We start from the raw sequence: 15,387 nt of genomic DNA, 5'->3' as shown, positions 1-15,387 counted from the left end.
GTCAGTCTGTCCTCACCAACACCCGGGGCCCTGCAGCACGGTGGACTATAACCAATGTCAAGGTTAGGAGAGCAAAGGCAAAGGCTACCACTCCTTCCCCCCGTCACCCTGTCCACTCATTCATTTCCAACAGACCCAGATTGGAATGCCCTAAACTCTGTCTTCCAGAGACCCGAGGGGAGGGATGGGAGCATCATGAGCCACTCACTTCTGCTGGGGGCTGGAAGCAGCCCAGACCCAGGTCATCCACCCAGAATACAATACGGGCTTTTTCAGGAGAAATGGTGATTGTGCCTAAACAGATATTATCTCCAAGACTCATACTGTGAAGCAGAGGCCCAGAGAGGTTAGGGCACCTGCCCAGAGTCACACAGCCTCCACGAAGGGGAGTCAGGGGTCCAGCCTCAGAGGCAGAAGTGAGGTCATGTGACCCCGGACTTCCAGGAAAGGTCTCCTGGGGCGGGAATCAAGTCTAGGCCTGCAGAAGGCCTCACCTGCAAGGTCAAAGAGGAGCTGGCAGGTATTTGCTGGCACTCGGAGCAGTCCTCCCGCAGGTCAGGGGTCTCTGGCTCCTCGGAGGGCGCCGGCTCGGGCGGCGCAGGCTCCGGCTCGGGCTCAGGCGTGGTGGCTTCGCCCTTCTTACACTCCTTTATTTGCACGACCAAGTCACAGCAGGTGTAGTCTCCTGGGAGAGAGGGTGGAGAATTCCATTCAGAGGGCGCCAGCGATTCCACCGGGCTCCTCGCCGCCGTTACTCACAGAGACAATTCTGAAATCGGAAGCGCCAGCGGGTTATTAATGGGCCTCATTAAGCCGCCGACATCGCGGCTCATCACAGGCCCTCCGGCCGCCCTGGTCAGAGAGGGATGCTCATGGGTGGCCAGACTTCACGACCCACTAATTATGCCTCGGAGTTATCCCCTCGGCTTCCGACGTTCAAATACCTTTGCTCACATTGAAAAGAGACTTTTCTGTTCCGCGCTTCACGGGAAGTGTGTCCGGTACAATTATTACCGTGGGGACTCCAGTGGCCTTCTTGACGATGGGCAGTGGAATCATGCACCTTGACTCGGGGGCCAGATACTGGGTTCTAATCCCTCCTCCACTATCGGCTCCCCAGCCTCATTGATAAACTCAAGTTACTACTATAATGAGGTAATATATTCCATATTATTTATTTTCAATACTAGGATAGTGACTATTTTTATAAGATTACCTATGTATATACCCAACAAGATACGTATATACTTCATGTAATTGTATTTTATAGAATAACATACTTGTATTATTAAGATAAATGTTAAAACCAAGGAAACAATATAATGATCGGCGTCGGTGTGGTTCTCACTCCACGGCTGTCCTCTGGCGGTCATTGGAGTACACGCCGCATTTCCCCCCTTCGCAAGTGAACAGAAAACGACACGTGAACCTGCCTGGGACTCACTGAACCGCCACCAAGGTGGAGGTGGAAGCTCCTGTCTTGACCAGCTCAGGGGTCCCTCGGCCTCAGCCAGCCACGGGGTGATTTCGCGCGGAGTTGTGGGGGCAGCGAGCAAAATTGAAGCGCCCGCGTGAAATTCTAATAAACACGGTCAAAGACGGGGCCGGGGGTGTGAGATACAGGAGGGGGCCCCGATCGCACAACCCCCTTCCTCTGCGTGCTCTCAGGACACTGCTCAGGAACCCCCCATCCGGGGGCTTTGTGGGGCTGGGGCCAGGAGCAGACAGGCTGGCTTGACGCGGGACACCCCACTTCCCCCTCAAGTCAGCCCTGGTCTCCCTCCAACCCCGGGCAGACCCTCCCTTCCAGAACAAGGTCTGCAAACCGCATTTTGGGCAGAAATAAATACCTCCCAGGGCCCCACGTGACAAGAGGGTGTGAGCGCCAGGGCTGTGGGGTCCCCCGGAGAAGGCGCGGGCTCCGCCGCTCGCCGGCCGCTGGGAGCACCCCCCTGACCGACACCGTTTCCCCGGTTTCCTCTGTGCCCCGTGCAAACCTCAGCCAGGTGCCCCGGCCCTGCCGAAAGCTCCGGCCCCGGGCGCGCCCTCTGCTGAGACGCGCCCCCTTTGAAGAGCTGCCTTTGAAAATCAGAACTGGGGAGAGTCCCTGGGCCTCCGAAGAGCAGCACACGCCCCGAGAGCAGAGTCACAAAGGCCCGACCCGGGGCCAAAGGAGCCCGAGTCCCGGCCCCTCCCGGGACCACGGGGCTCAGACACCTCCCGTCCTTCCCTTCCCTCCCTGTCCCCTCCCCAGACGGCCACCGCTTCCTGATGAAATAAACAGGTGGCGTCGCCCCAGACAAGCGCTCCTCCTGTCACCCCCGTTTCATGTGGGCTCCCCAAGTTATTTATATCTTGTCGCTGAGAGTAAGTCCTTAGAAAGAAAACATACGTAGTTTGTGAGTTTGCCCCAAGAGACCACTTAGCTACGGAAAAACGGAGCCGTGTTTAACTGTTTCTTAAACGCTAGCGTGAGCATTTGGGTCTAGTAAAAGTGTCCCCCCCATGCCCCGAGGAGGGGAGGGGTTTCTCTGTGAAAACCCACCTACCACTGTCCTGAGCCCGTGTCGCGTCCGCAAGCCCGGGGACCGGCGGGCGGCCCCGCGCTGGGACTCTCGGCGGCTGTCTCATGGCAGCTGGGGAGGAAATAACTTCCTCCTGACATTTTCAAATGTTCGGCTGATGCAGCTGAGCGAGGTTTTACATAAACCTGCACCACCGGCGGCGAATCGCACAGAACGCCTGGGGGCCACTCCCTTCCCATCCGTTCCCATGCCCCCCTCTTCTTGGGTCAGACAACCCAACTTACTCATAATTTCAAACAGCAGGGGGGAGAGTGAGTGGATTGGTTTTCTTTCTGCTTTTGAACCTCTCAATGCCCCAACCTCGTTTCCCTAAGGCTTCTTTCTGGAAGGTGGGACACCGGGTGTCACCCCTCTGGTTCTACCTGGTCCCTGCCGTGCTTCGAGCCACCTTGGTTCCTCGTCTTGATGGCTTTCGAAGAGATATTTTGGGTCAAGCTGTAGACACGGTGCCCTTTAAAAAGTGAGGTTCCAGGCACAGAGAGTCTTTGGGCTGCATGGGGGCTGGTTGATTTAAGAAAAATGCTTATTAAAACGGTCCTTGTTAGCATCTTGCATGTTAGCCTTAGGGGGAGGGGGGAGGGCGCACAAGACACTCTTCGTACTATTTTTGCACCATTTCTCTAAGTCCAAAATTCGATCAAGCTTAAATGTTTTTAAAAATGGTCACTGGTGATAGACGGGAGGACGCTTGACAGAGGGGCAGCTTGTCACGTAGCTGAAAGTCTCTTGTCAGTAACTGAAATGCGACTATCTCTCTGTCGACCCACCAGAAACAGCGTCAACATTTGTAAACTCCTGCGCTGTGTTTATTAGCACATCGGATGCTGCTCAGCATGGTTCACGGTTCTCATCGACCCGCTGCTGGGCGGAGAGGGGTCATCGGCTACTCGGGGTCCCACCGAGCTCAGCCCTGTTCACCCAGCCCCTGTGCGGCCCATGGGAGCGGTCAGGGCACGAGCTTGCCTCAGGATGGCCACATTGGCAGCATGGCATCTCAGAAAGGTGGAAGGGGTTTCAGATAGAAACGATGGGGAGGATTTGGAACACCCCCCGCAGGTCTGGGATCTCCTCCTGCCTGGCGGCACCTCCCGTTAACCATGTGACTGTGCACAAGTCACCAGGGCCAATCAACCTGGAGGGCTTCAGGGCGAGCGCCCCGTGAGGACACAGCTGACGACATGCGTGGCAGCCAGGCCTCCATGGCCACGGGCCTACTGTTATTTATACGCTTGGGGGACAGTGGTATTTTCCTCCAAGAAGATGCCTTTCTCCCATTAACACTAATGAGAGTCACGTGGCTGAACCAAAGGCCTTTCATTTTCCAGATCTTCTAAAAATAAAATGTGCTGAAGGGAAACATATGTATTATTTCTATTTGAGGTTGTAAAAACACAAACAGAAAGGAAGCAGAGAGATTCGCCGCCCAGGAGATCCAGTTCCGTGTGGATTATAACAGCAGATGGGTGACTTGTCACCGGCCGTAGACGCCAGGTGATAGGAGCTCCTCTCCTGCTCAGTGTGTTGTGAGCACAATTTAAGTAATGCCCTGTGATACCCTGAAAAATATAGGGTGTCCCAAAACCATGTACACACACTGAATAATTACAAAGGTGGTGTTTATTAAAATACCTTTCATTTTCAAAATTGAGCTATCCACTGTTACAGTGTGTATACATTTTTGGGGGGACGCCCTGTACATCCCCTCTCCTGTTTGGTGCCCAGGGTACTGAAAGGTTTTGTTGGCTGGCCGACTGTGGCAGGGGCGTGAATTAAGGTTCAAAGCAAGAGCTGTGGGCCAGAAAAGTTTACTGTAAAGAAAATTACTAAGAAGGGGACTTTTAGAAAGTCCTAATGACCTTCATGATACATTTGTAATTATGTATGGCAGGAATTTAAAAAACACCTCTTGGATGGAATAAAGTCACACTTGAACACACCAACGTCCCCTTCAAGCGCCATGCTTACAGAGAAGGGGTGATAAGATGGCGTGCTGGTCGAAGCCCGAACAGCACACGGGCCACTCTCAACCTGTCACATCAGAAGCCCTGAAAACAAGCTTCTGTCTCCCCAAAGTGTAGGGTTTTTTCAAAGTGGCTAAATCCACTCAGTCTTCGGTTGGCATTGCCGTTTCTAATTTTCTCCGTCGGACCATTTCACTGCTGTACCTTTCCCGTCGCTGGATTTGCAGGCCTTTCAGCACGGCCACGCCTCCACGCGGTGTGGTCCAGGGCTTGGGACCTACCCGCACACCCCGCCTCCGCCTGGCGGTGACGGCTTCCCCCGGGGCCGTCGAGCATCCCCGGTCCCCTCACCGTCTCCTACCTTTGAAGACGATGAACTGGGGCCTGAGCTGACAACCTTCCAGTCCCTTAATTCAGTGACTTGTTTACCTCCAAATCTAAGGGATGCGATTCCTTCCTTTCCTCCCTGCCGTGTGGCAGCTCAACAGTCCTGTTAACTCTACCTGGACCTACCTCGAACGCTTTCCCATCCCCATCCCACTCCCCTGGGAGACGCCCCTGCTCTGGCCACTGTGTTGCTTAACCTGAAATCCTGATAAAATGTAAGTCAGATTATCACAATTTTCTGCTTTAATCCTAATGGCTTATCCATCCCGCCTTGCGCTCCCCCGACGTGACCAGGCTTCTGCTCAGGGGGCCCCGGCCCTGCTCCCTTTACTCTCTAGTTCCCCTGGTCTTGGTCTGGACCCTGGACTGTGCCAGGTCCGTTCTTTATCACAACAAAACCCTGTGACCAGTGGTTCCTTCTGTCCCGAATGCTCACCGATCCACCTTTACTGGGTGTGCTCCTCATCTAGATCTTGGCTCAGGGACGTCTTTCGGGCCACGCCATCTAAAGGCGCCAGCCAGCAGCCAACTCATCACCGGGTGTGAGCCCTGTAAAAGCTCTTAGCACCTCTTTACATTTCTCATGCTGACGCTCCTTCCGTCTGCGGTCCGTCTCTACCTGCTCAGACCCGCGGGCAGGGACCTTGCGCTGCTCACCTGCAGTGGCTAACGCCTAGGTAATGCCGGCACTCAGTTCACACCTGTCGGGTCACTCACGTCGTCGGGCGAGGACACTCAGCCCATGAAGAGCCTGGCAGAATCCCGAAGACACACACTTGCCTGCCAGGTAAGAGCAGACCGCGGAGCGAGGCAGATCCCCGCCTGAGGCGTCATCAGGGCGAGTCTGCCAGTTTCCCAGGGGTAAACATTGATTCAGCGAGTCAAAGGCGGCTTCTGGGCGCCTTCCAGGGCCAACACGCCTGTTAGGAGCTAGGGATGCGGTGTGAGCACAGGGACGGCTCCGGCCCTGCAGGGCAGGCAGGCTGCAGGATACCGGACGGGGCGACGATGCCTTAAACCTGGGGATAGTCCTTCCTCCCTCTTACGGTGGCAAAATGCGCTGTTCCCGAGGGTCCGGTGCTCTGGGCTGCAGCAGCCTCAGGGAGACGCTGTCTGAGACGAAGCCCAGTTCCTGCGCGTCTGAGCCACGTCGGCGCCCGTCTGGGCCCGTTTTTCCTGAATCGTCCCCTCCGCGCAGGAGGGTGTCGGGAGCCTTCCTTGCCTTACTGGGCCGCCCTGTGGGCAGGTGCTGCCAGTCCATTGGGCTGAAAGGGACGGGGTGGGGTGGGGGGCTGTGGGCACCCAGCTCAGTGGGACAGAAGCCGTAACAGCCCCTTCGCCGTGGATGTCAGTTCCGGCCGTTTTCTCCTTCAAAACCTTTCACAGACTGAGCGGGAAACGTGGCCGATCCCAGCTCTACACCCTGCGCGCCAACGGCAGGAAAGCCCCGACGGCAGGAAATCAGACCAAAGCCAGGTGGACGGGGGAGCGGAGACAGAGGAGCACAGAGATCGATCATGCTTGGACCGAAATAGTTTCCTTTCGAAAGAACTGGTAGCTGTCGCTGCGCTTCTCCCTGGATTTGAAATCACACGTTTCCCAGCTCTGACATGACCACCGGTCTTGCCACGTGGGGGCGATTTTCAGGAAGGAAGCCGGGGATCGGCCTCATGGGCCACGCGGACCAGACGGCAAACCCTGGCTGGCGTGTCGTTGGGGGAAACAAGACAGTCAGACCTTGTCTGAGGTTTGATGCCGGTGTGCGTTTCCTTGCAGGAAAAAAAAAATAATCCGCATCTAAAAGGGCAGTTTCTCTGCCAGAAAGGGAGTGAAGGAACGTATTTGGTTTGCACGACCCCTCATTTTAAGTTCCCTGCACCTGCCACAGGCGGGACTCTTGCTGGGTAACATGTAACAACCACCTGCAACATTCCCAGATTCGCTACATTTCAAAGTGACCGTCTGGAAGTCGTTGGCTGAAACAGCACCAGGCAAGACAGTCACGGCCTGTGGTTTATACCCCGGTGAAGCGGCTGTGAAATAAGCCTTTACACAAGCAGTCTGGCTCCCAGGCGGACGGACACGTGGCCGGCAGGCCTGCAGAGGCGGGGACAGCTGGGAGTCACACGGCGTTAAACCAGGAGCCCTGGGGCTCAGCCGGCGGGGCCCACGTGAACCCCGCTGCTGCCCACTTAGGAGTCCGCGCTCTGCCAGCCTGTTGCCTAAACTCTAATTTCTTTCGGCTGAGGGCCTAATCTGACTCAGCTGCGGACTCTCGCTTTCGTGCCTTAAGTTTCATAACGTAATTAACGATTCGCTTCCAGTTGCATCATGTCCGAGACCCTCTTCCAGGCCTTTCTCTGCGGATCCTGGACCCGGTGCCCGTGTGTCGGCTTGGTCGGGGCTCGGGAGAAAAGCAGGACGCTCATTCCATCGGGGAGCTGAGCCTGGAAAGCTCGGTGATATTTTAGTCCAGGCGAGGTTGTCTGAAAATAGGAGCACTTGGTTTGTGATGTGTCGCCGTTGATGCGTTTCTACCAGGGCATCCAAAGGAAACAGGAGTCCATCTTCAGAGTAAGATGCTCGCATCAGCTCCACACACACAGGTTTCCTACCCACTGGCACAGGTACTATCCCTTCGCCGGGCAGCCCTGGAGGGCTTTGCAATGGCCCCAGTGTGACCTGAAGCCCTTGGTCTCTCTGTCTTGACGCAGCACCGAAGGGACATCTGAAATGCTTATTTTAGGGAGGTGAAAATTGACATCAGCCGCAAAGATCTGACGGACAGGCACCAAGGAAAGGGAAGCCCGGGCGATGGTAAACATGAGGTAATTAAACGTGTAAAAGTAACAGTGAACCGAGGACCCTCGGAGGGAAGGGGCGGGGCGGGAAGGGATCAACCAGAGAACTTAGTGCATAAGCCACGGACACAGGCAATAGTGCGGTGAAGGCCTGGGGGGGATGGGAAAGACAAGGGAGGTATCTGTTATATTTCCAATAATAAAGATACATTTTTTATAAAAAGTAACATTGGAGTTGTAGGAGGCACAGAAACAGAGCAGCAGTGTTGTATCTAGGCCGGAGCTGTTGGAAAGTTAAAGTGTCCTAAGATTCTAAGTTGTTTGAAAGATGATTTAAACATATTGATTAACTTCTTGGCTTTGTGAAGCCCCCATGTTACTATTTCTAGCCAATCCCTGAAGTAATAGAAACAGAGAGTATAGCTTCCAAGTAGCAGAGAAAAGAAAATAGACTGCAAAAAATAAAAAATTCATTCAACACAAGGCCATTAAAGAGATACAAGGGGGCGGGGGGCAGACAGAAAGCCCAGGTAACTTGCTATAAACAAACCCATATATGTCAATATTCAAGTAAGTGTAAATGGTCTAAATTTTCCAGTTAAAATAAATGTCTAAGAATAACTAATGTAACTTTGCCAAGAAAGGGGAGTGATTGTCATCTGGTCGTTTCAGGTGTTGGAGCTTATTATGAAGATGCCATGAAAACAAGGTGATACTGGTGGAGTACACACAAGATTCGGGTATCAGGAATAAATGAGGAGTGGTTTCTACAGGTCCTAGGATAATAAAAATACATTATAAACAACTACATAGCAATAATTTCAACATCGTTGATGAAATGAAAACTTTCTTGAGACACACATATTACCAGATTCAAGAAGTAGCAGAAACCCTGACAAGTCACATCACAATGAAAGGTATTGAATTCACAAAAGCAAACGACATACCAATATTCCTTAAGAATATAATTTTAAAACCCCCCAAAATATTAGCAAATGAAATCCATCAATATATTTATCTTTTAAAGGTATAATGCGTCATGACTAACTAGAGTTTAACCTAGAAATATGTGAAAATCGATGTAATTCCCTATGTTTACCAAATAAAGGGGAAAAATCCTATTATTACCTCAAAAAGTATGTTTGTATTCAACATCCATGCAAAATAAAAAGCTCTCATCAAATTAGGAACAGAAACAATGGAATAATCTGAATAAAAAGTGGGCAAAGGACGTGAACAGACATTTCTCCAAGGACGCGTACAAATGGCCAATAAGCACCTGGAGAGATGCTCAGGGTCACCAGGGAATCATCAGGAAAACGCACGTCAAAACCCGAGGGAGAGACTACTGCGCACGCATTGCAATGGCTGTTATCAGAAAATCAGAAAATAGCAAGTGCAAGCGCGGATGTGGAGAAATCGGAGAGCTGGTGCGTTGCTAGTGGGAATGCGAAATGGCACCGCCGCTGTGGGACGTGGAAAGGTGGGTTCTCAGGAAACCAAACACAGGATTCCCACGTGACCCAGCAGCTCCACTTCGGGGCCTGTGCCCAAGGGATTGAAAGCAGAGACTCAGGCACACATTTGTACACCTGTGTTCACAGCGGCATAATTCACGCGCGCCGGGACGTGGAAGCCCGAGTCTCCGCGGGCAGTGAGCGGGCTCGCGAGTGGGGTCCGCGTGCAGCACAGCGCCCGCCACTCAGCCCCGAGGCAGGCGCTTCCCGGCGGCTCCAGCAGGGACGCGCCCGGACCCAGCGCAGAACGAATGGTCACAGAAGGACAAACACTGCACTGTGCGTATGCGATCCCTGGAGCACCCCGGTTCAGAGAGGCAGGGCTTACACTGAGGGGGCATTTTAAAAATAAAATAACCCAAATTTGAAAAGGTATTATGGCAGCCGGTCTCCCGCCGCCTGACTCCCGCTGTAATTAATGAGCTACGACCAACGACCAACGGTTCACACTTAGCATCTGAAATATTCTCCATCTTTCAAGTCCATAGACAGGAACAGAGCAGTTTTTGTGAGTCACATAATACTCAAGAGGAGTGATATTTTCTAGAACAAAACAACCGCATAAATGAGGGAAATCCCTGTTGAAACAGCAGCTCGATACGCGATTGGCGTTTTCAACCAGCAGAGGGACGCTGGCCCCGCAGCCGTCGGCGGACAACTGGCAGACCATTCGGGACACACGGGTCCCGGGACCTACGCCCTCCAAGGAAATCCACCCAGAGGGGCGACGGCCGTCAGGGAGGCGCTGGAGAGGAAAGCAAGCCGGGGCCGGCCGGCCTAAGCCCGCCAGGGCGAGCAAGGGCAGGGAATTACGACCGACATCCGGCCCGGCCGGGCCTGGCTCAGCAGTTGAGCGTCGACCTGGGATCCAGGCGATCGGGGTTCGGTTCCCGGTCAGGGCACATGCCCGGGTTGCGGGCTCAATCCATGACTCTCTCATCATTGATGTTTCTATCTCTCTCTCTCCCTCTCCTTTCCTCTCTTTGAAATCAATAAAGATATATTAAAAAAAAAAAATTGACATCTGAACGTCAGAAATTACCACAGACAGACATGACGACTGAGTGCAACGCGGAGTCCTGGACGGGGCCCTGGAACAGAAAAGGGACATTAGTGGAAAAACCGGTGAAACCTGAGGAAAGCCTGCAGCTTGGTTAGCGTGGTACCAATCACTGGTTCCTAGTCTAGATCAGGGGCCCCACTGGGGGGATGTGGCTCCCGGGGGACACCTGGGGTAAGGATTATTTTGAGGTGAAAGTAACCGAGAGGAAGCAGATAGAAGGAAAGCTCTCTGCCCTAAAAGCAGGACGCACATTTACAGAGGTTCCCCGCTCTCTCCTCTACGGGCAAGGACAGAGGTCGATCGCCGGAGACGGCCTGAGACCCTGTCAGCCTGGACCCTATGGCACCCGAGGACCCAGCGTAACAGTGACCGGCTCTTCTCTACCACGAGTTTCCTTTCACTTGTTACCCACCGGCTCTGCCGACCTCGGGTGCCCAACCTGCTTTCCTTTGTCCTGTCACTTCCCCGCAAAATCAGTCTTTGTGGAAAGGACTGTGCCCTAGACAGCCGCGGAGACGTGACCCACTCATGCAACGGAGGGAGTTGCCCAGAAAGAAGGGAAAAGCCTGTTTCTCCCCAGGGACAGCCGGGCGGCCGACGCGAGCAGCCTCCGGGGGCCGCGAGGCTCCGGGCCGTGACCGGGCAGCTCACTCAGGGTCACGGGGGAAGGGACACCGTCTCGTCCAGCTCGACCAAGAGTGAAACAGACAAAAACACCTTCAAGATATTCTCGTGACATTCTTCCCACGTTCTGGTTTTAGGCATTAAATCTGACCCTCTGAAGGGTAACCCAGTGGTCCCATGACACTAGATTATTTTAACTGTGTTCTTAGAGAAAAACATTTTGAGACTCCTTCCCCCTCAGCTTTAACACCACGTGGGGATGCTTCCGTCCCGACTTGACTTTCCTCCACCTACCTCTGGACGGGACTGTTACATGGCTCCCTCCCTCTCCCAGCCAGAGGGGTTTCAGATGTGGCCTCGGGGGGAGGTGGTTTGAGAAAAGGACAGCGAGCTGTGGAGTGGCCCTGACATCAGCGAACCTTTGTTGGGTCATCAGAATGCCCCGCCCTCCACCTGGCACCCAGGCCCCGAGCCAGCACCCTGTGCCCCTGGCTCCTGCCTGGGTGCGGAGAGGCCAGTGCCAATGAACCGGGCGTGGATCCTGACCTCAGCGACCATGATGTCTACAGGAGAAAATGACCCTGATGACACAGCAGACACATCACATTAAAAGGCCATAACGCTGCCGGGAGTCGGTACTTGAGAGAGAGGCTGGGAGGCTGCACGGAGCGGTCAGCGAGCCATGAGCAGGGAGGACCGCCGAGCGGGGTGGTCCCCGCCAGGGTGCCGTGAGGAGCTCTGGGCGCGGCGCGGGCCAGCGGTTCTCAGCCAAGTCTGATTTTGCCGTCTCCCCCACCCAGCTCACGTCTGGAGACATCTGCGTCTCCCAAGCTGGGAGGGGGGGCTATCGGCATCTGGGGGCAGGGTCAGGGCGCCACTCATCCCACGCGCTCAACAGAAAAGCGCCTGGCCCCAAATGCTGACACTGCGGAGGCCCAGAGGGGGAAGGGTACAGAGGGGTGGGGACGCCTTTGTCCGCCATGGCCAAGGTCACGGTGGGAAATAGGAACCGTAAAGCAGGACTTTCTCCCCTACGAGCAATCAGACGCCAGCTCAGACGTAACCAAGCAGTGTTTTCACCCGGAGATCTGCAGCGGTTTCCTCACTGACACCCCATCGTGGCCCAGCACGCTTAGGGAGGGTCTCCGCCGAGGCTTCCCCGGGAGTCTGATTCGAGACTGTGCGTCAAGAACCTTCAAAGGGCCAAAGCTCTCAGGTCGAAACATTGCGCTTCAAGGATGTTTTTGAAAAGGAAATAACCAGCGTGCGGAAAAGCCTCACGCGCCGAGTCTTCCCGTCACTGCCGGCCCGGAAAGTGGAAACTTAGTAACAACTCTAAGGACCAAGGATGAAGAGACAGTTAAGCTTTGATATGTTTATAAAGCACATCGCTCCGTAGTCAGTAAAAGTTATCTCTGCAAAGTACTGTTAATATCAGGAAATATTTATGATCTGGTGCCAAGTGGCCGAGGCCCAGAGGGAAATTACATATGCAGCTGGGTCTCGACTATTTAAAAAGAAATCGGCGTGCGTAGAAAGAGGATGGAAGAAAACGCACTGAGGTATTAACCACTCGACGGCCACATGGACGTGGTCAGATCCTTTGATCTTCAGGCCTCGTCTGTCTTTCCTATGAAGCAGGGTTAACGATACTCCGTCCACAGGATGGTTTGAATGCCTGGAAGTAATGGATCCACTGGGCGCAGGCCAGGGTTCGGCACGTTGGGTTTTCACAGCGTATGTCATCGACGGGATGGTGATGGCGAAGGTGGCGACAGTGGCAGTAAGATGGTGAAATTCCTCCTTCCGGTGGGCGCGGAGGCCTGTGCCACGCGCACCCAGCAGGTGCCGGCACGACACTGACTGACCGCGGGGCGTCCGGAGTAAACATACAGGGCCCGAGGGGACGAGCAAAGAGGGAGCCAGCTGGCTCCTAAGCCCTGACCCCCCAGAGGAGAACGGGTTCCCCGGGCCGGTTAGCACCCAGGAGACCCTGCCAGTCCGACGACACAGACCGTCTGTAGGTCTCCCTTGTCCCCTAACCCAGCAACCTCCCTGGGAGCATGTCCCGGGGACGCATCCAGGAACAAGGCGTGCGGACTTTCTGTCTGACGAGCTCCCGGCCAGAACGCAAACTGGCCTGTCCCCTCAGAGAGCGGCCCAGGCTGCCCTCACTGCGCTGGGCGTCAGTAGGTGGGCTGGGAAGATCTGCCCGGCGGCATGTGAAAGTCCTTCCGACGAGAGGAATCGGGCTGGTAACAAGTCTGGGGGCCGACACCAACTCGGGCAGCCACGGGGAGCGGTCAAGACCGCCGCAGGCAAGGGGCCCGTTTCCGACAGAAAAACGCAGCAGCTCTCGAGTTTCGACGAGCGTTGCCACCGTCGGAAACCACCTGCATTCGGGCTAAAAGGCTTTGTCAAGACGGAAGGTGGGTGAGCCGGCCCCTGAAGTGTCACGTGGATTACACTGGGATGGGCACCGGAGTTAGAGGGCGTGCGCCGAGCTTAGACACGTCAGGCCAGAATTCTACAGCGCGGACGCGAAGGGCTGTCCTGTGCCCGGGAAGAACACGCTCCACTGCAAATTAGTGCTGAAGGAGGGAGCACGGAAGTACAGGGGTGTGTGTGTGTGTGTGTGCGCGCACGTGTGTGTGTGCATGTATGTGCGAGTGTGCGTGCGTGTACACAAACATTTGTGTGTACAGGGGTGGGCAAAAGTAGGTTTACAGCTGTGAGACGTGAAAGGGAGTTTATTCTTGTAGCGTCATTTATTACTGATTACATTATTTTCCATACAAACAACCTCCTTTTGCCCCACCTTGTATCTGAGGCCTGTATCCCAAACGGCGAGTGAGCCCAAGGACCTGGGGCTTTGAACTTCAGGACCGAGGGAGTCACACGGAACCTCTTTCCCTCACACATTTCCCTTCAGGCAAATAGAGCAGAAATCCCTCCAAGCTCAAAGGGCCCTTTGAGAACACGCAGGCCACCCCCCGTCCAGTCACCCAGAGGAGGAGACATCTCGAAGGGTTCGTGCGGCTTGGCCCCCATCGCTGCGCTGGGCAAGAACCGATCAGATCAGCAGCTCAAAGAAAAGGTGGCCTGGCCTCCGTGGAGCTCTCCCCCCCGAGGGCCGATCAAGGCCAAGGACTCCGAGCCACTGAAAGGCGCCCGTGTGGACCCAGGACAGAGAGCTCTTCCGGGGGGTCGGCTGAGGGGTGCGCAACAAACTCAGAGCCTAAGAAAGTCGGTCACAGAGGCATCACGTCAGTCACGGGCCAAACCCCTGGTGACTTTTAAAGCTCCTTTTGTGAAAGTGCCATAAACCCAGAGCACGAGACATACGGCAAGGCTGTGCTCCGAGCCCATCCAGCCTGCCCTTGGCACAGCCTGCAGGTCATGCGTTTCCGGAACCTTCCCCAACAAGGCACAGGAAGCGCAGGCCTCAGCCATCCCCTGACCCCCTGACGGGGGGGGGGCCCGTCCTGGCTGCGCCCGCTCCGGCTCAGGCATCGACAGCGAGGCCCGCCTGGGAGCCCGTTGCAGCCTCAGAATCTCTGAGCCTTCATCAGACACACACTTGTCATATTAATTACACCCTTTAATGTTTCTACACAGATTACAGCTTCAAAATGTTTCACAGTTATTTTTGTTAATTAACAAAGCGTTAATGGATGGAAATGGCACCGTAAAATTACCACGCGCACGCTGCGTTTTCGATTTTACTACTATTATCTTTAAATATTTCCCCCAAGTGGAACGTCGCTCATTCATACACCAGAGTCTCAGGCAGAGGAAAGCAGAACGTCGGAAGTTTGCACCGAGAGAGAAAGAGCTCAGGCCTCCAGCTAAGGCCTCATTTCCTCCCCAACCTCCCAGAGAGCCGAGGGCGCCCAGCCGGCCCTGGGGACTCTGCCTGCCCCGGTGACACGGAAACTGCAGCCCCAGGAAACGTGGCCAAGGAAACCGAAAACTCTGCTGCTGTCCGGCATGGAGAGGCCCCAGATTCGCTTCCTCTTGAAAATGTCCTGTAATTACCATGTGCACACACTCACGCACACACTTTCTCTCTCTCTCTCTCTCTCTCTCTCTCTCTCTCTCTCTCTCTCGGAGCCAATCCACAAGTATCAACGATCTGATGGAACAGTGGGGGGGCAGCACTCGGGCACCTCCAGATGTGCAGACACTGGGAGCAGAGAGACAAACCCTCTGGAGGTGGGCGGCACCCTGTTCTCCTCGCCCTGCTCTGGAACAACACAGGCCAACACTAACACTTACGTGACTTGGGGCCATAGTTTCCTACTCACTGCACACGGCCTGGAAGCTCTGTTGGAAACAGAGCTGGGAGGGACGGTCTCTCCTAACCCACAGGAGCCTCCTCTAAGGAAACGCATCCAGCGCAGACCCCGCGCCGAGCTGCCCATCGCGGCCTCGGAGCCCAGCAGGTGT

General features: G+C 54.7%; 1 protein-coding gene across 1 annotated transcript in view; it reads right to left on the bottom strand.

Annotated features, from left to right (window-relative positions):
- The window catches only part of LOC308567032 ((E2-independent) E3 ubiquitin-conjugating enzyme FATS), a gene marked incomplete at its 5' end in the record, with an annotated part of 106,283 nt that overhangs the window by 10,635 nt on the left and 80,261 nt on the right, over positions 1–15,387 (bottom strand). The window contains one exon of the mRNA XM_081158165.1: positions 495–685. Coding sequence (XP_081014291.1) covers positions 495–685 — 191 coding nt within the window. The remainder of the gene's footprint in view (positions 1–494; positions 686–15,387) is intronic.

The sequence above is a fragment of the Miniopterus schreibersii genome, assembly GCF_964146895.1.
Source record: "Miniopterus schreibersii genome assembly, chromosome: 14".
NCBI classification, from domain to species: domain Eukaryota; kingdom Metazoa; phylum Chordata; class Mammalia; order Chiroptera; family Miniopteridae; genus Miniopterus; species Miniopterus schreibersii.
Note: the sequence above shows the minus strand (reverse complement) of the source record. Positions and strands in the feature narration are given on the sequence as shown.